The 25,829-nt window shown below is 42.7% G+C and overlaps 1 protein-coding gene across 2 annotated transcripts in view; it reads left to right on the top strand.

The window, feature by feature from the left end:
* The first annotated feature begins 647 nt into the window (after positions 1-647).
* The window catches only part of tmprss4a (transmembrane serine protease 4a), a 39,519-nt gene continuing 14,337 nt past the window's right edge, over positions 648-25,829 (top strand). The window contains exons 1-10 of one of the 2 annotated variants that reach the window (XM_015951496.3): positions 648-788; positions 8,055-8,109; positions 8,228-8,368; positions 8,560-8,712; positions 8,828-8,954; positions 9,036-9,152; positions 10,506-10,549; positions 10,828-10,993; positions 11,104-11,270; positions 11,514-11,609. In XM_015951496.3, coding sequence (XP_015806982.1) covers positions 8,257-8,368; positions 8,560-8,712; positions 8,828-8,954; positions 9,036-9,152; positions 10,506-10,549; positions 10,828-10,993; positions 11,104-11,270; positions 11,514-11,609 — 982 coding nt within the window. In that variant the 5' untranslated portion in view covers positions 648-788; positions 8,055-8,109; positions 8,228-8,256. Of the gene's footprint in view, positions 789-2,858; positions 3,123-8,054; positions 8,110-8,227; positions 8,369-8,559; positions 8,713-8,827; positions 8,955-9,035; positions 9,153-10,505; positions 10,550-10,827; positions 10,994-11,103; positions 11,271-11,513; positions 11,610-25,829 lie in introns of those variants that run through there. The other variant, XM_015951494.3, reaches the window with a different exon arrangement.

The raw sequence follows: 25,829 nt of genomic DNA, 5'->3' as shown, positions 1-25,829 counted from the left end.
ATACATCTATTTCTGGTAAAAGTTTGGATCATTTTCAAATTTTCTCTTGTGTGTCTGGAAATGTTTCTGACCAACTTAAACGAGACATTTGAACTGTGCAAATGCTGTGCGTAGAGTTTGCTCGCTCAGCGTTTAAATTATAACCATTTGGACGTTCAAATTAGAAAAAGCAATTTTCTTTATTCAGTTTAATGTGCAAAGAGTAAGGGAGTAAAAAATGAGCAAAGGCCTCTCTTTAAAAATCAAGTAACAGAAAATGGTAATTATTAACTTTACCATTATCAGTATTTGTGCTTGCCCTTCCCACAAGCATTAAAATGAAGCTTTATTTAGTTTTCTAGGTGGAAGTGTGTGTGTGTGTGTGTGTGTGTGCGCGCGCGTGTGTGTGTGCGCGCGTGTGTGTGTGTCCACGTGTGTGTGTGTGTGTGTGTGTGTGTGTGTGTGTGTGTGTGCGTGTGTGTGTGTGTGTGTGTGCGCGCGCGCGTGTGTGTGTGCGCGTGTGTGTGCGTGTGCGTGAGCGTGTGTGTGTGTGCATTGTGCATGTGTGGGTGAGAGAGACAGAGAGATAAAAGAGGGGGAGAGTTCAAGTTTGCTTTGGAGGTGGAGGGGGAAAAGGTAGGACATAAGGGAGCTGTCGGTTGAAACTATAAATGTTGTTTCAAACGGGACTCGGAGAAAAAGAATGAAAGGTCTTGCACACCCCTTCAAGACTTCTTTTTATCAGATTCCTTCAGGACTTTTGATCACTTTGATTGAAGTAGAGTGACATTCTGAAACCAACTTTGCAGGTGAGAAAAGAAATAGTGATGATGTCTGTTCGTTTAATGTTTTTTATTTCTAATGCTTGATTTTGCAAACTCCAGCTAAGTTTTTTTGAGTTTGTCTAATCTGTGTCTCTTGACACAAAAAAGAGGAACATGTTACAGTCAAGAGCTGATGAAATGAAACCAAAAGTTTTGGATTAAACTTTGAACTCCTACATCAAAATGAATGAGAGGTGTTAATAAGATGTTTGAGATCTCCAGTGGCGCCTCCAGAAAGGTTCCACGGGGGTGGCAAGGGGTCAGAGAAATTTTTGGGGTGGCACACAAAATTGATCTTCGTGGTATCTCTGGGAAAGATTAACCTGCAGTGATGCAATAAGCATTTCTTTTTTTATTTTCATAAAGAAATAAACGATATGCATCCAACACACATCAAATTTGAGAAACATAAAAATGTTTGAAAAAAATAAGAAAAAGCCAGGGGGGTGGTCAGCAATTGTCTAGGGGCCACCCCAGGTCACCCCTTGAGGACACCACTGGAGATCTTTGCTATGTTCATTTATGGCTGCTTGTCTTTAATCTCCTGCAAAACCAATTAAGCATGAAGTTGCACATTTTCCTTTTTTAAAAACAGCTGATAAGTTAATGAAGCTGTCATCCCTCTATTTAGATGAAAACACACACTAACGTGTCTGGGTGGAGTCTATGTGACTTACCAACAGGTTTAACAGTGATTACTGGCTCTCGGTGACGTAGTGCGTAAACACGTCAGGATGAAACAGCTGCAGGTCCATCAGTTTGGTTTCAATCTTTTTTTGTAGCGTCAGTTAGCAACATAATTTCATTTAATGAATAAGATGATTTATTGAGACAGGTGCTGAAACTGTTGGTGTTTTCTGCAAGTAGAAATGTGGAAGTGAGTTTTAGGTTCAGAGCATCCAGCCGCTGGGGTCGAGCAGCACAATCAGCTGCTGTTCATAACAATGACTCTTTCTTTTCAGCCATCTTTATCTGTATTTTCTCTCTCACTGACTATCAGGATTTTTCTGTCATTTTCTCTTCTGTTGTCCTAGTTCAGTGTCCCATAAAATTCCCACTGGTTTGGAATAATAGGCTTCAGGGACAAAAAAACAAGTGTGTGAGGCTCAAATTGGCTATTTAACCCTTCAAAAAGATGTATTAATATATTCAGGCTTGTCAAGTAATTCTGGGTAAAATCCAATTAACACAGAGCAGATTGAGCCAGTTTAAAAGAAAATTCTGGTTGTTGTTTCAGTTACTTTTTTCATTGGGTTAAAACAAGCCTGATGCCACAAATGTTCAGTAGGATTATAGGTTACAAGCATTTTCACAAAGGATAGATTTAGATTCATCTCAATTTTGGTCTATTTTTGCATAATATAAATAAATTCATCCAGCTATTAACCATATTTACTTTAAAAAGTTACACACTGTTCTTCAAATGGATTGGAAAACCTGTTGGTTAAGACTGCTCCGTCAGAAGGAAACGTTTTACATCTAACTTTTTTTTTTTTTTTTGACAAAAAGGCACAAAATAGCAGCTTGAAACAAACTGCTCAACAAAGGTTTGTGGCTCCGGCAAGGATTTTCTAAGTAAATTCTTCAATATCTTCTCAAAGATTTGAATCAAAAGCTATTTTCAGAGTCCTTTTATCTGAGACATGGCTTTGTATGAGTCACTGTTTAACAACAGAAAGTCCTGCTGACATCAACCAGCCATCAGGCTGTCAAAACAAGGAGTTGAAGGCCTTACCCCAGCCTGAAGCCATGTTATTGCACACATGACTTGTGCTGCTGTTTTTTATTTACTACAGTGGTGCTTAAGCGTGCGTCCTTGCCCATGTGCATGCATACCAGAACAGGTGCCAAATGTGATTTCAAGGTGCAATGAGAAATGTTAAAATGGAGAAAGAGAAAAGTAACTGCCTTCCGTGCAGGCGGATTTAAAGATTGACAGGTAAGATATGAGGGAGGAGGGACAAAACAGTGGCAGGCACACAGGTAGGAAGAGAAACCGGAGGGTTGAAGTGTCAGGTTACCTGGACTTAGTTTTGTTTTGTCAAAAGGGCTTGGTCCATCAGAAGCAGCTGCTTCGAAATCTGCGTTGAGTTTTATACCCAAAACTGTACATTGGTACTTTTAGAACACGGAGTCGGGATCTCTGAGAGTTGGGAGTCAGTTACACAGGTGAGAGAGAGAGAGAGAGAGAGAGAGAGAGAGAGAGAGAGAGAGAGAGAGAGAGAGAGAGAGAGAGAGAGAGAGAGCTGCAAGTTTCAGGGCGTCCCACCTTCACAGAGGGCTGTAATTACTTTGCTTAAGGACAACTGCATTATGCTGGTGAGTACACCTGGATATGAGTACACACATTCATCCTGACTAAGATTCAGATCAGAGTTTTGCATGCCAATTTTCCTATATCTTGGTTTTGAGCTTCCTGGAAAAAAGAAACATCAGACTTGTTGTACTGATGACAGATTTTGAAATAACTTTTGCTGATTTTACATGAAATAAACTGGTTTTTATCATTAGTAGTTTCAGATGTATAGATTTGTTTCTTTTCAGTAGTAAAGTGCAGATATTTATTCATTAACAAGTAATGATAACCGTCAGAGCACACCTCAGTAGCATCATTATGATCAAAAGAACGTTCGGTTTTCGGGGACAGAGCTCAAAGACTCGTGTATGTTGGTGGCTTCCAATAAAAGTCAACAGTTATTGTTACAGATGAGGAAATGTCATTTCACATCCTGATGTCACATCATTAAAAGCTAGAGAAGTGTATGTCATTGTTCTATTCTCTAGTTTTAGTTGTAAGTTAGTTGCTTAATTGTCACTGAAACCAAAATGGCGTGACATTCAATCGCCACCAGGGCAACAACATTTACAGCCTCACACTCAAGAATATCAACAATAAATTAGGTCTAATTATAAAAACATGTCTGATTAATGGCTTGATTTATTTAATGAAGGTTGAACTGATACGAATGATTAAAGATGATGATATAAGGGGTTCAAGGTGAAACAAATGTCTTGATTGCTTGTAGATTTTGCACTGCTTAGATATTTTCACCCATCTTTAGGAATAATCATTGGCATGATCATTTCCTGTATTCTATCATGTTATCTCAGTGCCTTTTTCAACGGTTTCTCACCTTTGTATAGACCCTTTTACTGTTTGTAAACAATATGACGTCAGCGAGAATGCGCGCGCAGCTTGGCAACAGAGAATGGCGTTGTTTCAGGCTTTATCAAGCTATGCTGCAGGGTTATCACCGGCAAATCTTGAATGTTATATTAGTAAACTCACTTTAACGAATGGCAACAGACTCCTGGATCCCTGTGGCATTACGGAATGGGTGGAAGATGTAGGTGCGTGGCCAGATATCCAGTGGCCCGATATATATACGTTTTTAGTGGAGAGGCCCAGTAAGTACACACGTGAGAAGCTACGGGCATACAAATCGTTAGATGCATACAACTATGTTGTCTGTGGCCACGTACAGAAAGTAAAATATCACGACATAAACTCTGAGTTTTGCGTCTTGAAGGCAGAAGTCTTTCCTAGCCAAAGACAAGGACACAAGACTGCTATGTACGAGGCTTGGGTCATAGTAAACAAACCAGAGAACTACGTCTTCACAGCCAACTGTACCTGCATGGCAGGGTGAGTATAGCATAGGTTTCTTTTTTTAGCGTGCTCAGAGTACAATCGTGTTAATTTTAGAGAAATATAGTTTATACTAATATGCAGTGGGGAAATACAGATGAATTAGAATGAAATTTTAATTTGAAGCATGAAATAAAGCGTATAAATTTATATGTAATCTTAGTACATAATTACCTTACCTGATATAAAATGGGCGCTACAAACTCGAGCATTTCGGATCGTGTTTTCAGTCCAGTTTTCATCAACCCTTTTGATGGCCTGCAGCCACAGACGCCTCCGATTTTGTTGAAATGGATGTGCTCCCTTCGGAATTCTGTAAAGTTTCAGTCCACTGCTTGAAGAGAAGCGATTCTGGCATCCATACACGCAACAACCCGACATTTTTATGTGCTCAGAACTTCAAAACAAAGGGTTTAAAACGCTGTTTTAGTATCGAGTGTGAATGAGGAAGCCTTCACTCTCGTTGCCAGGCTGCGCGCGCAACTTTTGATGACGTAGGTAGTAAAAGGGTCTATTCCAAAAGGAAGTTGTCCCCCCTCATTTTACTGGTGATTTGTGTTTTATTTGTTCCCAGTATCACCTGATATCCCAGTGAATTTGCTGCCAGGTGTCACAATCAGAGGTGTGGCACTGCATAAGCTCTTGAATAAAACCTCCTTGATGACTACAGGAAAAGCTCATGTTTATGTGCCTAAAAGTTTAACAATTACAAACTCTTTTCTTAAAGATATGCCACAACAAGATTAAAAAGCAGTCACACAAAGAAGAGAGGCAATACATGTTTGCCAGACCAAACGTTCACTATCACAGTTATGGTGTGTTATGAGGTTGACCCAGGTTTACTTCTATCTCTGGAGCTAAATTGGTTCTAAGCCAGTCAAAGGGTCATTAAGAGTGAAACAAACACATATTTGAGTCGGGTTTAATTAAACTTAGTGTGTCATGTTGTGACAAACCAAAACTTGTTTGCAGGAATGTTTTTGACAGTTCCAGGAAACGTGGTGTTCTCCAGCAATCGTTCTAGTTCCCCAGGTTATCGTAGGCTTTATTCTAAAAACTCCAACTTAACAGTTAACGGTGATGATATCAGTTATATTAGGATGGCTTGTGTTTCCTTGAAGATTGGTTATCAACTCTAATCTGTTAATAGTTAATGATTAATCAATGTCACGTGTCTGTTTTTAATTATAGGCTCCTATTAAATGAAAGTAAAAGACCATATAATTACTACATGTATTTCAAAACTAAAAACAAATTTAAACATGAAGTGCTGCTTTGTGTTTTCAGTCTGTGAGGTGGCCACAATTTGTGTTTTGATTTTCTAACTCAAATTAGTTAAATAAAAAAAACTTTTAAGCAATTTTCATAGTTTCTTTTGAACCGCGCTGGTTTCTAGCTTCAACAGTAAACAGAAGTAAAACTCAGATCGTTTTTTTACAGTTCCTGTTTCGTTCAAAGAAAGTCACAAAAATGTCCCGTTGGGTCATTGTTGTTTGATACATTTATAAATCTTTCTAAGAAAAAACAGTTTTTGAAAAACTATTTTAAAAATCTGTTTAAACGCTGTAGACAGGACAGAGGACATTTTCTCCTAGTTCGTCTCTGACTCTATCCACTGTGGCGATACTTTAGTCATACAGAGTCCGATTAAATAAAATTCCCCATTACCTCAAATAGGATAGCACAGATTAATAACAATAAAAAAACACCCTCAAAACTTCCTACACATCTCAGTACCGTGAGAGTGAAACTAAGATTGTAGATCTGTGGTTATTTTCTGCTCGTTTCATTAAAATGTGGTTTCTGAGACATTTTCTCACCAGACAAATATTATGGACTCCAACAGTTAATCCATAAAAAGCGAAGTTTTAAACTAAAATGTGTAATTTAGCAGTATTAAATAATTTCACAACATCACAAATATTACTTGAGAATAAAGAATCTGTGATTTTAGAACAGGTTGTTGGCTGAGGTCACGCATTAATGTCCTTAATGATACGAGCACACCTCCTTAAATGTTTTTGCTATTGAAGAGTTAGACATGTTTGTTCACCAGAGTATTACTGAGTTTTTGTGCTTTAGGAAGGCTAATGAGAGAGAGAGGGATGGAGAACAAACAGTAACAGCAAACAAACAACGATCCAGTATCACGGACGTCAAAGAAGTTTACCAGCACAACAAGGGAAAAAATTTGTTTTTTTTTACAGCACCTCTCAAGATAGAAATCACAAGGTGCTTCACAAAAAAGGGATTTAAAAAATATATAATAAGGATTTTTCAAATATCATAAAAAGATGATAATTTGAAAATAATTTTTAACAGAAAACAAGAAGGAGGACAAAAAATGAATAAGAAAACGATAACACAAGATCCAGAGAAAGCAGACCAGATACCAAACGAATCCCAGGTTTTGGTACCCACACCCTATAAACGGGTTTTTGAGAAAATAACAATGACTCAATGTTTTTTTTTCTATTTATCAAAACACTGCAGCTGTATGTTCCTTCTTTCACATCTATGAATATGTCTCTGACGTGTCTCTATGTCAGTTTAGAAGCACAGAAATATCTTGTGATTGGAGAAGAACAATGCCGTGGAAATGTCCTGTTCGAAGAAGCCTTTACAGCACAGCTAAATCTGTTTAAAACTTTAGATTTGATTTCAGAAATTAACAGAATCACATCACAGGCCAGTTTTTATTCTTTACAAACAAAATCAACTCTGCAGTTTGTTCACACTTTCTTTCTTGTTCCAGATCAAATAGCCTATGATTTGTTAAATTAGTTCAAAGTTTTATCTTACTGGCATGAAACACAATATACATATCCCAATTTTTTTGTTTTTTCATAAAAATAGGCTTGGAGAACTAACAAGTGTATTGGACAGCCGACGTTTATTGAAAAACTGCGACCTTTGTTCAACATTTTTTCATCCAAACTTAATCTCAAGTGTTCCGGGAACGGTCTGAGAAGCTGTTATTGAAGACTTCGGCACAGTTTTTGTTGCATTACCGCAACTTCTTTGAGTGACTCACACAGAAATTTTTTCTTAGGCTCACACACATTTAAAGGATTTATGTTGTCGTGTAACCATGACTCGGCTCTTTTTGTCTCATAGGTAAAGCTGTAATTTGTAGTTCCTGTGGTTAAAAGGCTTTTATTCCATCTCACAACTTCACACAGTTTTTTTACACAATATCAGCATGTTTGATGCAACACTCTTTAGGTCCCAACAGACATTCACAATGATGAATACAAGCTGCTTAGAAAATTGACCGTGTGACAGAAACTGCCATATAAAGAGGCTGATGTACACAAAGTGTCACATGGGTGTAACCTGATAACTCAGATTTGCACATAAAGTCTTTGTGTGCAAATGTGGTGATGCTCACCGACTCTTCCTCTTGGAAATGAGCTCATTTTCTGCCTTTAGAAGTTTAGAGACGATGTGTATGTTTCTCGTACGTATCTGAGCAATATCCTAGAATCAGGCATACAGATAATTCAGATTATTGGGACACGCAGCCTGTACATTAGCTTCTCATTGCACAATGTTTTGGCAACACTTTGCTCAACTCTTGTCTCCTGTTATTCCGTCTTCAGACGTCTACCGTAGTGGCTGAAGAAAGCACCAGACCATTGAATCCAAGCCCAGCAGGTAAGTTAGCTAATAGACGCAAATCAGACTCTTTGTTTTCTATCATTTCCTGTCTTCTATCTTGTTATCTCAATGCCTTCTTGTCTACTTTTTTTAACTCTGTAAATCCTCGCTACAGTTCCACAGCCAGGTCGCCACAGAAGGCCCATGACTGTCGTAAAACCTCAAACAAGCAACGCGTGGAAAAGGAGGAAAATACTTGTAACTGTTCTGACAGTTTTGGTGATACTAGGAATAATGGTCACTGTAGGATACTTTGGTGAGTTACAACTCTTTCTCAAACAAATCCTTGTTTATGTTTCTGTCAGCAGAAAAATAACTTTTCTGTAAATCCGTAAAAAACATAGACTAATATGTTTTCTTTTACTAAAATCAGACAAACATTTTTAAAACATTCTAACCTGTATGTTACCCTTCTTTTCCAATGTGTCCCATTTTCGTCCCTTATAGTGAAACAGTTAATCGATAGCAAGTACTTCTTCTGCCCAAGCTCTGTGAAGTTTATCCCACTAGAGCAAGCTTGTGATGGGAAAAACGACTGTGCTAATGGGGAAGATGAGCTCAGCTGTTTGTCACGCTTTATAGTAAACACTACATTTCCAGGTAAAAATAACACTCGATGCTGTCTCAGCATGTCTTCAGACAAAACCAGCGGTTGAAAAGGTGACTCATGTTTCGTTATTGTTTTTTTCTCCTCTCTCTTCCCACCTTCTTCCAGTGCGTCTTATGTCTGATCAGAACGTTCTCCAAGTGTACAGTCCTGCCTCGGGTTGGGGGACGGTCTGCAGTGATGGCTGGACCGCGCAACACACACAGACCGCTTGTACACAACTGGGATACACTATGTAAGATTAAAACCACCACAACGAGGCAAGTTAAACTTGTTGATCTCAAATTGTAACAAAACCTTAATTTTGTTCTCACAGCAATCCAACTAGCACCAACATCCAAGTGAGCAATTTGGCTTCACTGAAGTTTGGATCGTTCACAGCAGTCAAACCCGGGATCACAAACACACCCATACAAGAGGCCACCACTGCCATGTAAGAAACGCATCACCATTAACAAGCATGTAGGGGGAGGGCTCTAGGCTGCATGGTGGCGCAGTTGTTAGCACTACTGCCTCGCAGCACAAAGGTTGCAGGTTCGAAACTCAGCTGCGGCCTTTCTGCGTGGAGTTGCGTGTTCTCCCCATGCATGTGTGGGTTTCCTCCGGATACTCCGGGTTCCCCCACAGATCACAACATGCCCTATAGGTTATAAATTGTAAGTCGCTTTGGATAAAAGTGTCTGCCAAATAAATAAACATAGAGTAATATTAGAGGAGTGGCCAGACTGGTGTGTTTATTTTGAGGAAAGCATTACAAACATCAACTTTAATAGGATTCTACGCAGTTTTAGCTTGTTTTAGCACCCCCTAGTGTCCGTTGGTAAAATCAAAAGTGAAACATATGTCCTCACAGTGCGTTTGTCTTTCTAACACTTTGAGTTAACTGCTCAGCCTTCATTAGTTTCTACAGGAGTGGTTCATCACTAACTCAGGCAAATCAGCTGTGTTTGTGATCTAAAGCAAGCAGGAGATAAGTGACATTTCATTAACCGTGTAAAGGGTCATTTTAGCGCATACTGGCTCAGAAAAATGAAAAACATGCAAAATATGGCTTTAAGTTGTTTCAATTTTAGTGTGTAATTACGACAATACTGCAATTTAGTTACAGTTGTTTTGGATACAAATATTTTAAAGTACAATTATTTTGCAAAAACCTACTTTGATGTCTAGTTATTTGCCTCAGTGGCAACATGAGCACCTCTTTCAACATCAACATGTTATGGAACCACATCATGCATCAATCTAAGTTTTCCAAACGTATCCATGCTTAGGCTCTGGCCCAGGGGTGTGTTGTGTGTGTGTGGGGGGGGGGGGGGGGCACTCCCCGGGGGGGGGGCACTCCCCATCTTGGAACCACCCCTGCATGCGACAGGTTTTGTTAAAAAGTACAACTTTTAAAGTCAGGTTTATTAATTAGTATCACTTCACAGAGGCTTAAAAAAGCTGCGTAATCTTGAAAGAGAAAACCTAATGAAGTAAATTAATAATCTGCTTTCTGCCACAATCTCTGCTAGAAAAAATTCCACATAGGTATCATTTTCTCTTTCAGGCCCAAAAATTTCTCAGAGTTTCGGTTCCTGAAAAACAAAATGACCCTCGGTTTTTCTTCCTTGTGCCTTGTCCGCTGTGAAAGTTAACAAAACAGGTCGAACAGAAATGGAGACACAGTTCATCAGGGGACATGGTTAGCTGGGGTGGGGGGGTCAGCTTTATCAATCATGTAGTCACTTGGATTGAAAAATGTTCAACATCCTGCTTTTGTGTCTTTGTTTCTTCCCTATAACAGCAAAGCGTGCGACTCGGGATCTATCATCTCGTTGACTTGCTCAGGTATGTTTTGCTTTTAGAAAGTCACAACAGTGACTGACATTGTTCACAAGAGAGGCGTTTAGGGGAGATCAACACACGACATTGTTGCATGGGAAGTTTCACACTCACAGGCCCGCACGTGCCCAGAGCAACCAGAAAGCGTTGTTATAAATATCATGATGGTATCTTAAGGTTAATTTGTTGCAGATCAATGGAAGGAAATGTAGAACAAAAGGACAACGATGACTCAATTTTATTTTTAACGTAAGGTATTAAAAATACATTTCTTTGTTTATTAGATTGTGGATTGGAGACTGTCTCTAGCGACCGTATTGTTGGGGGTGTAAATGCTAAAATCGAGGAATGGCCCTGGCAAGTCAGCCTGCAGCACAATGGCCAGCATACATGTGGAGGCTCACTGGTGTCACCACAATGGGTCGTCACTGCTGCCCACTGCTTTTCCAGGTCCGTAAAGCCGTCCCGCGCATCACTCCTTTATATTTTGGTTTGTGACAATCTGATGTTTGAACTCGTGCTCACTCTTCTCCATTTTTTCCTTTCTTTTGCCCTTGAAGCACTAAAAAAGAGCTGAGTCGGTGGAGAGTGATGTCGGGACAGACATACTTGACCACACTAGGAGGCTCCTATGTTGACAGGATCATAGTAAACGGACAATATGCCACAAAGGAAAATGACTATGATATTGCATTGATGAAGCTTAGCAGCCCAATCAAAGTGGGAGGTAAGATACTGCAGGTCTTTTGCTCTAATTTAGACTCATAAAGGAAAATACTTACTCTGGCCAGAGTGAGAACAATCATTCAGGGATCTTTTCTACACTCTAGTGGTCACTTGTCACATTTCAGCTCAAATCAGCTTGTTTCACCACGTGTGTGTAGTGATAGAACTTTATGAGTCTTTTTAAAGTAAACTTTCTCGCTCAATGAAGTATTTACAGCTTGTGTCATGTTTTGTCATTTTCCAGTCAAAAGTAAGCCGGTGTGTCTACCTCCAAAATCCCTTAACGTTCCCGATAATTTCCCACTGGCGGTGACAGGGTGGGGACTTCTGAAAGAAAACGGTGAGAAGCCAGAATAATCTCCTAATTAATGGTTTAGATTTATTTAATTAGGCCCGAGCAGCGAAAGCGCTGCGAAGGCCTCTTGTTTTTGCTCTGTTTATTATTATTAGGCCCGAGCAGCGAAAGCGCTGCGAAGGCCTCTTGTTTTTGCTCTGATTATTATTAGGCCCGAGCAGCGAAGCGCTGCGAAGGCCTATTGTATCTGCTCCGTTTATTTTTCTTTTTTCTTTTTTTTTCTTCCGCGTCTTTGGGTGGCCTTTAGGGGGTCTTAGCATATCCAAAAAGTCACCAAATTCTGGCCCAATATAGAAAGTGCGTGAAATTTACGTATTTCACTGTCAACATGAAAGTTGGTATAAAAATGTTTCAACAGCGCCCCCTGGAAAATTAAAAATACCCCTCCGCATTGACCTTTTTTCATAGTAGAGTGATGAAATTTGGTACACCTGTAGAACTCAACAATACGCACAGAAAAGCCTCTTGCACCCATGGTCAATATCAAACAGGAAGTCGGCCATTTTGGACTAAAGTGGCCATTTTTACCCCGTTTTGGCCATTTCTAGGCTCTATATTTGGTTGAACAGTTTGGTCATTTTTCGCACGATTGTCTCAAAAATAGTGTGCGATCGAACAGAAGCGATGGACGATTAAAATGAGAAAATAAAACTGACTTTTCGTAAATACTGAAGGGGCGGGACCAGGCCTCAAAGTTCGAGCACTCGCCAAAAAAATTCAAATATCTTTAATTTCATAAATAAAAGAATTACATTTAAAGTAATTTTCTATGGACAATCGTCATCGCCCCCCCGAAGACAAATGAATGGTTGATTGATGATGTCACATAAGCCCCGCCCCCTCAGGCCTTAAAAGGTCAAGTTTTACTGGGAAATTGTCCAAAATTCGCCCTTTCAACTAATCACCCCATATTTGTAGCAGGTAACTGTAGACAAGTTGGGATTGCTTGGCGTCACTTTATGGGAGTTTTCTCCAGAAGGCGGGGCTGTGGCGGCGCGGCGAAGTCAGGCGTACCGACGTGGCCTTACGTTTGCCTCCCATTTCGTCATTTCTAAAGATATCGCCACAAAACCTCTTGTGAGTGATCCTAGTCCAGCCCCCCAAAAAATTTGATGTGAACATCCGGTGGGCGTGGCCTATTTTATGAAATAGCGCCCCCTAGGACCATTAAAACTGTCAGCCCCAAGCCATGCTTTGACTGAGGATTTCGAAATTTGGTACACTAATGTGGTGTCTCAGGACCTACAAAAAAGTCTCTTGGAGCCAAGTGCAAAGTTGCACAGGAAGTCAGCCATTTTGGTCCAAGTACGTGATTTACTGGTTTTCGCACACGTTGTTTGGAGAGTGATGCTCCATCGCCCTTTTCACCAATCGCCTTCAAACATCTGCTATATACTCTTAAGACATAAAGTAAAAAATTCAACCGTCGGATTTTAAATAAGTATAAAGGTGTGGGCGTGGCTAAGCCTCAAACTTTGACCTGTCGCCACGCCACTCTTTTTTTCACAGCTCCCTATTGGACTCCTTTTACGCAATCACCAGCAATCTCTGGCAAATAAAAGCTGACAAGTTGAGGTCACTTGGTCTACAGTACTGGCAGGTTTTGAAAAAAGGCGGGGCTTTGGGAGCATGGCGAAATTCGCCATCACGCCATGGCAATACGTTTGCCTCTCATTTCTTCAATTATCGTGACATCGCCACAAAATGTCTGGTGAGTGATCCTAGTCTGACCCCCAATAGAATTGGGCAGCTGAGATTTGTGGGCGTGGCCTATATTCTGAAATATCGCCCCCTAGGACCTTTAAAACTGTCAGCCCCAAGACAAGGTTTGACTGAGGATTACGAAAATTGGTACACTCATGTAGGGTCTCTGGACCTACAAAAAAGTCTCTTGGAGCCAAGCGAAATTTCGCACAGGAGGTCGGCCATTTTGGTCCAAGTACTCGATTTAGTGGTTTTCGCACACGTTGTTTGGACATTGATGGCCCGTCGCCCTTTACACAGATCACCTTCAAACTTATGCTATGTACTTTTAAGTCAAAGGGGAAAAAATTCAACCGTCGGATTTTAAATAAGTATAAAGGTGTGGGCGTGGCTAAGCCTCAAACTTTGACCTTTCGCCATGACATTACTTGACTTAATAACTCCCATGTGCATGATCAGATCTAATTCAAACTTTGTCTGTGTGATCACTGACCACATCTCAAGACAACGACAATGTGGACAGCTGACATCACCTAAGCCCCGCCCCCTGACAACAGGAAGTCTATTGTTTTATGGTGAAATGGCCATATTTGTCCCCTCTAATTTAGTGAAAATGACACTCAGGTCATACATTGTCTTCATGATGTTTTAATGACCATTCAGATCTGATAGCTTTCCAGAAAGGGAGGGGCTTTGATGCCATGGTGAATGCTGGCGTGACGCCATGACCTTACATTTGACTGTAACTTCCACAAACGGCCTCCGATTTGCCCGAAACTGAATATGGCAATGAACAATCATGCCCTTTAGCCAATGAGGCACAAACGGTTGGTGAATGTTATATAATGTCACCAAAGCTGACCTCAATGGGACTTTTCTGTAGTTGGTCACAGCGCCACCTAGATAACGTTATCCTTCGATAACTTTAAAAAACATGGTCAGAATAGCATTAAAGTTGGTCACTGTCATCACACCACCAGTGTGGTAAAGATAGAGGATTCCCTAGTGGTGAGACATAAAATGTAATGGTGAGCTCAAAGGGGATGCTGAGTCAGGGTGAGGTGCGGACAAGGTGGCCGTTAGCCGTTTCTGGTGTTGGGGTGGTCGACGTTTGTGTTCTGCGGACGTGCCCTGGTGCCCAGGGCTGCCGGCCAGGCCGGAGCGGCGCGGAGCTGCGAGGGCCGAACGACGCTGCTTGCAGCTTTAATTAGGCCCGAGCAGTGAAGCTGCGAAGGCCTATTGTATCTGCTCCGTTTCTTCTTCTTATTAGGCCCGAGCAGCGAAGCGCTGCGAAGGCCTATTGTATCTGCTCCGTTTATTTTTTTTTTTCTTTTTTTTTCTTTTTTTTTCTTCCGCGTCTTTGGATGGCCTTTATGGGGTCTTAGCATATCCAAAAACTCACCAAATTCTGGCCCAATATAGAAAGCGCGTGAAATTTACGTATTTCGCTGGCAATGTGAAAGTTGGCAAAAAAGTGTTTCGACAGCGCCCCCTGGAAAATTAAAAATACCCCTCCGCTTTGACCTTTTTTCATAGTAGAATGATGAAATTTGGTACACTTGTAGAACTCAACAATACGCACAGAAAAGCCTCTTGCACCCATGATCAATATCAAACAGGAAGTCGGCCATTTTGGACTAAAGTTGCCATTTTGACCCTGTTTTGGCCATTTCTAGGGTCTATATTTGGTTGAACAGTTTGGTCATTTTTTGCACGATTGTCTCAAAAATAGTGTGCGATCGAACAGAAGCGATGGACGAATCAAAAGAGAAAATAAAATTGACTTTTTGTAAATACTGAAGGGGCGGGGCCAGACCTCAAAGTTCGAGCACTCGCCAAAAAAAATCAAATTGCTATAATTTCATAAATGAAAGAATTAGAGTTAAAGTAACTTTCTATGGATAATTGTCATCGCCCCCCGAAGACAAATGAATGGTCGATTGATGATGTCACATAAGCCCCGCCCCCTCAGGACTTAAAAGGTGAAGTTTTACTGGGAAATTGTCCAAAATTCGCCCTTTCAAATAATCAGCCCAAATTTGTAGCAGGTAACTGAAGACAAGTGGGGGTTGCTTGGCGTCACTTTATATGAGTTTTCTGCAGAAGGCGGGGCTGTGGCAGCGCGGCGAAGTCAGGCATACCGACGTGGCCTTACGTTTGCCTCCCATTTCGTCATTTCTAGAGATATCGCCACGAAATCTCTTGGGAGTGATCCTAGTTCGGCCCCCCAAAAAATGTGATGTGAACATCCGGTGGGCGTGGCCTATTTTCTGAAATAGCGCCCCCTAGGGCCATTAAAACTGTCAGCCCCAAGTCATGCTTTGACTGAGGATTACGGAATTTGGTACACTAATGTGGTGTCTCAGGACCTACAAAAAAGTCTCTTGGAGCCAAGCGCAAAGTCGCACAGGAAGTCGGCCATTTTGGTCCAAGTACTCGATTTAGTGGTTTTTGCACACGTTGTTTGGAGAAGGATTCTCCATCACCCTTTTCAACAATCATCTTCAAACATCTGCTATACACTCTTAAGACATAGATGAAAAAATTCAACCGTCGGATTTTAAATAAGTATAAAGGTGTGGGCGTGGCTAAGTCTCAAACTTTCACCTGTCGCCACGCCACTCTTTTTTTCACAGCTCCCTATTGGACTCCTTTTAACCAATCACCAGCAATCACTGGCAAATAGCAGCAGACAAGTTGAGGTCACTTGGTCTATAGTACTGGCAGGTTTCGAATAAAGGCGGGGCTTTGGGAGAATGGCGAAATTCGCCATCACGCCATGGAAATACGTTTGTCTCTCATTTCTTCAATCATTGTGACATCGCCACACAATTTCTGATGAGAGATCCTACTCTGACCCCTAATAGAATTGGACAGCTGAAGTTTGTGGGCGTGGCCTATTTTCTGAAATAGCGCCCCCTAGGACCATTAAAACTGTCAGCCCCAAGCCGTGCTTTGACTGAGGATCACGAAATTTGGCACACTAATGTAGTGTCTCAGGACCTACAAAAAAGTCTCTTGGAGCCAAGCGCAATGTCGCACAGGAGGTCGGCCATTTTGGTCCAAGTACTCGATTTAGTGGTTTTCGCACACGTTATTAGGAGAATGATGTCTCGTCGCCCTTTCCACCGATCACCTTCAAACTCTTGCTATATACTCTTAAGACATAGAGGAAAAGATTCAACCGTCGGATTTTAAATAAGTATAAAGGTGTGGGCGTGGCTAAGCCTCAAACTTTGACCAGTCGCCATTACGTTACTTGACTCAATAACTCCCTTGTGCATGATCAGATCAATTTCAAACTTTGTCCGTGTGATCACTGACCACATCTGAAGACAGTGACAATGTGGACAGCTGGCATCACCTAAGCCCCGCCCCCTGACTACAGGAAGTCTTCTGTTTTATGGTGAAATGCCCATATTTGTCCCCTCTAATTTAGTCAACATGACACTAAGGTCATGCACTGTCTTCATGATGTTGTAATGACTATTCATATCTGATAGCTTTTCAGAAAGGGAGGAGCTTTGATGCCATGGCGATTTCTGGCGTGACGCTGTGACCTTACGTTTGACTGTAACTTCCACAAACAGCCTCCGATTTGCCAGAGACTGAACATCACATCACCAGTGTGGTAAAGATAGAGTATCTCCTAGTGGTGAGACGTGTAATGCTGGGCTCAGAGGGGATGCTGAATCAGGGTGAGGTGTGGACGAGGAGGCCGTTCACGGTTTCTGGTGTCGGGGTGGTTGACTTTCTGTTCTGCCAGACGTGCCCTGGTGCCCCCGGCTGCCGGCCAGGATGGACAAGCGCGGAGCTGGGTTTGGAGAGCGTCGGGGATGGAGCGGAGGGGGTGCGGAAGGAGGGCGAGCAGCTTCGCTGCGAGGGCCGAACGACGCTGCTTGCAGCTTTAATTATTAGGCCCGAGCAGCGAAAGCGCTGCGAAGGCCTCTTGTTTTTGCTCTGATTAGGCCCGAGCAGCGAAAGCGCTGCGAAGGCCTCTTGTTTTTGCTCTGATTATTATTAGGCCCGAGCAGTGAAGCTGCGAAGGCCTATTGTATCTGCTCCGTTTATTCTTTCTTTCTTTCTTTCTTTCTTTCTTTTTTCTTCCGCGTCTTTGAATGGCCTTTAGGGGGTCTTAGCATATTCAAAAAGTCACCAAATTCTGGCTCAATATAGAAAGTGCGTGAAATTTACGTATTTCACTGGCGATGTGAAAGTTCGTAAAAAAGTGGCTGGACAGCGCCCCCTAGAAAGTGAAAAATACCCCTCTCCATAAAGTTTAGTTTATCGTACGGTTATGAAATTTGGTATACTTGTAGTACTCCACAGTCCGCACAGAAAAGTCTCTTGCAACCATGGTCAATATCAAACAGGAAGTCGGCCATTTTGGGTTGAAATGGCGAATTTTAGCCATTTTGGCCATTTCTAGGGTCTATATTTGGTTGAACAGTTTGGTCATTTTTCGCACGATCGTCTCAAAAATAGTGTGCAATCGAACAGAAGCGATGGACGATTCAAATGAGAAAATAAAATTGACTTTTCGTAAATACTGAAGGGGCGGGGCCAGGCCTCAAAGTTCGAGCACTCGCCAAAAAAATTCAAATTGCTATAATTTCATAAATGAAAGAATTACAGTTAAAGTAACTTTCTGTGGACAATCGTCATCGCCCCCCGAAGACAAATGAATGGTCGATTGATGATGTCACATAAGCCCCGCCCCCTCAGGACTTAAAAGGTCAAGTTTTACTGGGAAATTTTCTAAAATTCGCCCTTTCAAATAATCATCCCAAATTTGTACCAGTTAACTGAAGACAAGTTGGGGTTGCTTGGCGTCACTTTATGGGAGTTTTCTGCAGAAGGCGGGGCTGTGGCGGCACGGCGAAGTCAGGCGTACCACTTAGGCCTTACGTTTGCCTCCCATTTCGTCATTTCTAAAGATATCGCCACGAAACTTCTTGGGAGTGATCCTAGTCCTGCCCCCCAAAAAATGTGATGTGAAAATCCGGTGGGCGTGGCCTATTTTCTGAAATAGCGCCCCCTAGGAGCATTAAAACTGTCAGCCCCAAGCCATGCTTTGACTGAGGATTACGAAATTTGGTACACTAATGTGGTGTCTCAGGACCTACAAAAAAGTCTCTTGGAGCCAAGAACCAAGTCGCACAGGAAGTCGGCCATTTTGGTCCAAGTACTCGATTTAGTGGTTTTCGCACACGTTGTTTGGAGAGTGTTGCACCATCGCCCTTTTCACCAATCACCTTCAAACTTCTGCTATAGACTCTTAAGACAAAGGGGAAAAAATTCAACCTACGGATTTTAAATAAGTATAAAGGTGTGGGCGTGGCTAAGCCTCAAACTTTGACCTGTCGCCACGCCACTCTTTTTTTTCACCGCTCCCTATTGGACTCCTTTTAACCAATCACCACCATTCACTGGCAAATAGCAGCAGACAAGTTGAGGTCACTTGGTCTATAGTACTGGCAGGTTTCGAATAAAGGCGGGGCTTTGGGATCATGGCGAAATTCACCATCACGCCATGGAAATACGTTTGTGTCTCATTTCTTCAATCATTGTGACATCACCACACAATTTCTGATGAGTGATCTTACTCTGACCCCTAATAGAATTGGACAGCTGAAGTTTGTGGGCGTGGCCTATTTTCTGAAATAGCGCCCCCTAGGACCATTAAAACTATCAGCCCCAAGCCATGCTTTGACTGAGGATCACGAAATTTGGCACACTAATGTAGTGTCTCAGGACCTACAAAAAAGTCTCTTGGAGCCAAGTACAATGTCGCACAGGAGGTCGGCCATTTTGGTCCAAGTACTCGATTTAGTGGTTTTTGCACACGTTATTAGGAGAATGATGTCTCGTCGTCCTTTCCACCGATCACCTTCAAACTCCTTCTATATACTCTTAAGACATAGAGGAAAAAATTCAACCGTCGGATTTTAAATAAGTATAAAGGTGTGGGCGTGGCTAAGCCTCAAACTTTGACCAGTCGCCATTACGTTACATGACTTAATAACTCCCATGTGCATGATCAGATCAATGTCAAACTTTGTCTGTGTGATCACTGACCACATGTGAAGACAGTGACAATGTGGACAGCTGACATCACCTAAGCCCCGCCCCCTGACTACAGGAAGTCTACTGTTTTATGGTGAAATGCCCATATTTGTCCCCTCTAATTAAGTCAACATGACACTAAGGTCATGCACTGTCTTCATGATGTTGTAATGACCATTCAGATCTGATAGCTTTTCAGAAAGGGAGGGGCTTTGATGCCATGGCGATTTCTGGCGTGACGCTGTGACCTTACGTTTGACTGTAACTTCCACAAACAGCCTCCGATTTGCCCGAGACTGAACATCACATCACCAGTGTGGTAAAGATAGAGTATCTCCTAGTGGTGAGACGTGTAATGGTGGGCTCAGAGGGGATGCTGAGTCAGGGTGAGGTGTGGACGAGGAGGCCGTTCACGGTTTCTGGTGTCGGGGTGGTTGACTTTCTGTTCTGCCAGACGTGCCCTGGTGCCCCCGGCTGCCGGCCAGGACGGAGAAGCGCGGAGCTGGGTTTGGAGAGCGTAGGGGATGGAGCGGAGGGGGTGCGGAAGGAGGGCGAGCAGCTTCGCTGCGAGGGCCGAACGACGCTGCTTGCAGCTTTAATTATTTTTTGTTATTCCGTGCCCCCTTTGAACAGCTTTTTGGGGACCTTAACATACCCCAAAACTCACAATATTTTGCACACTTGTCAGGCCTGGTGAAAAATTTGATATTTTAAAGGTCCCAAAAAAATCGCAAAGAAAATGGCTGAACAGCGCCCCCTACAAAGTGAAAAAAAACCCTCTCCATAAAGCTTAGTTTATCGTACAGTTATGAAATTTGGTACACTTGTAGTACTCAACAGTCCGCACAGAAAAGTCTCTTGCAACCATGGTCAATATCAAACAGGAAGTCGGCCATTTTGGGTTGAAATGGCGATTTTTTGCCGTTTTTGCCGTTTTTAGGGTCCGTTTCTGATTGGATTGCTCGATCATTTTTCGCACGATCGTCTCAAAAATTGTGTAAAATTGCTCAGAAGGGATGGGCGAACAAAATGAGATAAGGATTCTGAGTTTTCGTATATGTTGAAGGGGCGGAGCCAGGCCTCGAAGTTTGACTACTCGCCAAAAATATTTAAATTGCTATAACTTCATAACTGAATGGAATAGAGTTACCAAACTTTCTGTGGTCATTCGTCATCCACCCACAAAGTAAATTGAAAGGTCGGATGATGACATCACACAAGCCCCGCCCCCTCAGGACCAAAAAGATCAAGTTTTACTGTGAAAGGTCCCAAATTGCCCCATTTCACTTAATCACCACAAATTTGTAGCTGGTAACTCAAGACAAGTGGGGGTTGCTTGGCGTCACTTTATGGGAGTTTTCGGCAGAGGGCGGGGCTGTGGCGGCGCGGCGAATTCAGGCGTACCGCCTTGGCCTTACGTTTGCCTCCCATTTCGTCATTTCCAAAGATATCGTCACGAAACTTCTTGTGAGTGATCCTAGTCCGGCCCCCCAAAAGATCTGATGTGAACATCTGGTGGGCGTGGCCTATTTTCTGAAATAGCGCCCCCTAGGACCATTAAAACTGTCAGCCCCAAGCCATGCTTTGACTGAGGATTACGAAATTTGGTACACTAATGTGGTGTCTCAGGACCTACAAAAAAGTCTCTTGAAGCCAAGTGCAAAGTCGCACAGGAAGTCGGCCATTTTGGTCCAAGTGCGCGATTTAGTGGTTTTCACACACGTTGTTTGGAGAGTGATACTCCGTCGCCCTTTTCACCAATCACTTTCAAACTTCTGCTATATAGTCTTAAGACATAGAGGAAAAAATTCAACCGTCGGATTTTAAATAAGTATAAAGGTGTGGGCGTGGCTAAGCCTCAAACTTTGACCTTTCGCCACGCCACTCTTTTTTTCACAGCTCCTTATTGGACTCCTTTTACCCAATCACCAGGAATCTCTGGTAAATAGCAGCAGGCAAGTTGAGGTCACTTGGTCTCCAGTACTGGAAGGTTTTGCAAAAAGGCGGGGCTTTGGGAGCATGGCGAAATTCGCCATCACGCCATGGAAATACGTTTGCCTCTCATTTCTTCATTTATCGTGATATCACCTCGACCATTGTTGTGAGTGATCCTAGTCTGACCCCCAATAGAAAAGGTCAGCTTAAGTTTGTGGGCGTGGCCTATTTTCTGTATTAGCGCCCCCTAGGACCATTAAAACTGTCAGCCCCAAGCCATGCTTTGACTGAGGATTACGAAATTTGGTACACTAATGTGGTGTCTCAGGACCTACAAAAAAGTCTCTTGGAGCCAAGTGCAAAGTCGCACAGGAAGTCGGCCATTTTGGTCCAAGTGCGCGATTTAGTGGTTTTCACACACGTTGTTTGGAGAGTGATGCTCCGTCGCCCTTTTCACCAATCGCCTTCGAGCTTCTGCTATATACTCTTAAGACATAGAGGAAAAAATTCAACCGTCGGATTTTAAATAAGTATAAAGGTGTGGGCGTGGCTAAGCCTCAAACTTTGACCTTTCGCCACGCCACTCTTTTTTTCACAGCTCCCTATTGGACTCCTTTTACCCAATCACCTGAAATCTCTGGTAAATAGCAGCTGACAAGTTGAGGTCACTTGGTCTACAGTACTGGCAGGTTTTGAAAAAAGGCGGGGCTTTGGGAGCATGGCGAAATTCGCCATCACGCCATGGCAATACGTTTGCCTCTCATTTCTTCAATTATCGTGACATCGCCACAAAATGTCTGGTGAGTGATCCTAGTCTGACCCCCAATAGAAATGGGCATCTGAGATTTGTGGGCGTGGCCTATATTCTGAAATAGCGCCCCCTAGGACCATTAAAACTGTCAGCCCCAAGACAAGGTTTGACTGAGGATTACGAAAATTGGTACACTCATGTAGGGTCTCTGGCCCTACAAAAAAGTCTCTTGGAGCCAGGCGCAATTTCGCACAGGAGGTCGGCCATTTTGGTCCAAGTACTCGATTTAGTGGTTTTCGCACACGTTGTTTGGACATTGATGGCCCGTTGCCCTTTACACCGATCACCTTCAAACTTATGCTATGTACTGTTAAGTCAAAGGGGAAAAAATTCAACCGTCGGATTTTAAATAAGTATAAAGGTGTGGGCGTGGCTAAGCCTCAAACTTTGACCTTTCGCCATGACATTACTTGACTTAATAACGCCCATGTGCATGATCAGATCTAATTCAAACTTTGTCTGTGTGATCACTGACCACATCTCAAGACAACGACAATGTGGACAGCTGACATCACCTAAGCCCCGCCCCCTGACAACAGGAAGTCTATTGTTTTATGGTGAAATGCCCATATTTGTCCCCTCTAATTTAATGAAAATGACACTCAGGTCATACAGTGTCTTCATGATGTTTTAAAGACCATTCAGATCTGATAGCTTTCCAGAAAGGGAGGGGCTTTGATGCCATGGTGAATGCTGGCGTGACGCCATGACCTTACATTTGACTGTAACTTCCACAAACGGCCTCCGATTTGCCCGAAACTGAATATGGCAATGAACAATCATGCCCTTTAGCCAATGAGGCACAAACGGTTGGTGAATGTTATATAATGTCACCAAAGCTGACCTCAATGGGACTTTTCTGTAGTTGGTCACAGCGCCACCTAGATAACGTTATCCTTCGATAACTTTAAAAAACATGGTCAGAATAGCATTAAAGTTGGTCACTGTCATCACACCACCAGTGTGGTAAAGATAGAGGATTCCCTAGTGGTGAGACATAAAATATAATGGTGGGCTCAAAGGGGATGCTGAGTCAGGGTGAGTTGCGGACAAGGTGGCCGTTAGCAGTTTCTGGTGTTGGGGTGGTCGACGTTTGTGTTCTGCGGACGTGCCCTGGTGCCCCGGGCTGCCGGCCAGGCCGGAGCGGCGCGGAGCTGCGAGGGCCGAACGACGCTGCTTGCAGCTTTAATTATTTTTTGTTATTCCGTGCCCCCTTTGAACAGCTTTTTGGGGACCTTAACATACCCCAAAACTCACAATATTTTGCACACTTGTCAGGCCTGGTGAAAAATTTGATATTTTAAAGGTCCCAAAAAAATCGCAAAGAAAATGGCTGAACAGCGCCCCCTACAAAGTGAAAAAAAACCCTCTCCATAAAGCTTAGTTTATCGTACAGTTATGAAATTTGGTACACTTGTAGTACTCAACAGTCCGCACAGAAAAGTCTCTTGCAACCATGGTCAATATCAAACAGGAAGTCGGCCATTTTGGGTTGAAATGGCAATTTTTTGCCGTTTTTGCCGTTTTTAGGGTCCGTCTCTGATTGGATTGCTCGATCATTTTTCGCACGATCGTCTCAAAAATTGTGTAAAATTGCTCAGAAGGGATGGGCGAACAAAATGAGATAAGGATTCTGAGTTTTCGTATATGTTGAAGGGGCGGAGCCAGGCCTCAAAGTTTGACTACTCGCCAAAAAAATTTAAATTGCTATAACTTCATAATTGAATGGAATAGAGTTACCAAACTTTCTGTGGTCATTTGTCATCGACCCACAAAGTAAATTGAATGGTCGGTTGATGACATCACACAAGCCCCGCCCCCTCAGGACCAAAAAGGTCAAGTTTTACTGTGAAAGATCCCAAATTGCCCCATTTCACTTAATCACCACAAATTTGGAGCTGGTAATTCAAGGCAAGTGGGGGTTGCTTGGCGTCACTTTATGGGAGTTTTCGGCAGAGGGCGGGGCTGTGGCGGCGCGGCGAAGTAAGGCGTACCGCCGTGGCCTTACGTTTGCCTCCCATTTCTTTATTTCTAAAGATGTCGTCACGAAACTTCTTGTGAGTGATCCTAGTCTGGCCCCCCAAAAAATCTGACGTGAACATCTGGTGGGCGTGGCCAATTTTCTGAAATAGCGCCCCCTAGGACCATTAAAACTGTCAGCCCCAAGCCATGCTTTGACTGAGGATTACGAAATTTGGTACACTAATGTGGTGTCTCAGGACCTACAAAAAAGTCTCTTGGAGCCAAGTGCAAAGTCGCACAGGAAGTCGGCCATTTTGGTCCAAGTGCGCGATTTAGTGGTTTTCACACACGTTGTTTGGAGAGTGATACTCCGTCGCCCTTTTCACCAATCACTTTCAAACTTCTGCTATATAGTCTTAAGACATAGAGGAAAAAATTCAACCGTCGGATTTTAAATAAGTATAAAGGTGTGGGCGTGGCTAAGCCTCAAACTTTGACCTTTCGCCACGCCACTCTTTTTTTCACAGCTCCTTATTGGACTCCTTTTACCCAATCACCAGGAATCTCTGGTAAATAGCAGCAGGCAAGTTGAGGTCACTTGGTCTCCAGTACTGGAAGGTTTTGAAAAAAGGCGGGGCTTTGGGAGCATGGCGAAATTCGCCATCACGCCATGGATATACGTTTGCCTCTCATTTCTTCATTTATCGTGATATCACCTCGACCATTGTTGTGAGTGATCCTAGTCTGACCCCCAATAGAAAAGGTCAGCTTAAGTTTGTGGGCGTGGCCTATTTTCTGTATTAGCGCCCCCTAGGACCATTAAAACTGTCAGCCCCAAGCCATGCTTTGACTGAGGATTACGAAATTTGGTACAATAATGTGGTGTCTCAGGACCTACAAAAAAGTCTCTTGGAGCCAAGTGCAAAGTCGCACAGGAAGTCGGCCATTTTGGTCCAAGTGCGCGATTTAGTGGTTTTCACACACGTTGTTTGGAGAGTGATGCTCCGTCGCCCTTTTCACCAATCGCCTTCGAGCTTCTGCTATATACTCTTAAGACATAGAGGAAAAAATTCAACCGTCGGATTTTAAATAAGTATAAAGGTGTGGGTGTGGCTAAGCCTCAAACTTTGACCTTTCGCCACGCCACTCTTTTTTTCACAGCTCCCTATTGGACTCCTTTTACCCAATCACCTGGAATCTCTGGTAAATAGCAGCTGACAAGTTGAGGTCACTTGGTCTACAGTACTGGCAGGTTTTGAAAAAAGGCGAGGCTTTGGGAGCATGGCGAAATTCGCCATCACGTCATGGCAATACGTTTGCCTCTCATTTCTTCAATTATCGTGACATCGCCACAAAATGTCTGGTGAGTGATCCTAGTCTAACCCCCAATAGAAATGGGCATCTGAGATTTGTGGGCGTGGCCTATATTCTGAAATAGCGCCCCCTAGGACCATTAAAACTGTCAGCCCCAAGACAAGGTTTGACTGAGGATTACGAAAATTGGTACACTCATGTAGGGTCTCTGGCCCTACAAAAAAGTCTCTTGGAGCCAAGCGCAATTTCGCACAGGAGGTCGGCCATTTTGGTCCAAGTACTCGATTTAGTGGTTTTCGCACACGTTGTTTGGACATTGATGGCCCGTTGCCCTTTACACCGATCACCTTCAAACTTATGCTATGTACTTTTAAGTCAAAGGGGAAAAAATTCAACCGTCGGATTTTAAATAA

Source organism: Nothobranchius furzeri, chromosome 13, assembly GCF_043380555.1.
Source record: "Nothobranchius furzeri strain GRZ-AD chromosome 13, NfurGRZ-RIMD1, whole genome shotgun sequence".
NCBI lineage: Eukaryota > Metazoa > Chordata > Actinopteri > Cyprinodontiformes > Nothobranchiidae > Nothobranchius > Nothobranchius furzeri.
Note: the sequence above shows the minus strand (reverse complement) of the source record. Positions and strands in the feature narration are given on the sequence as shown.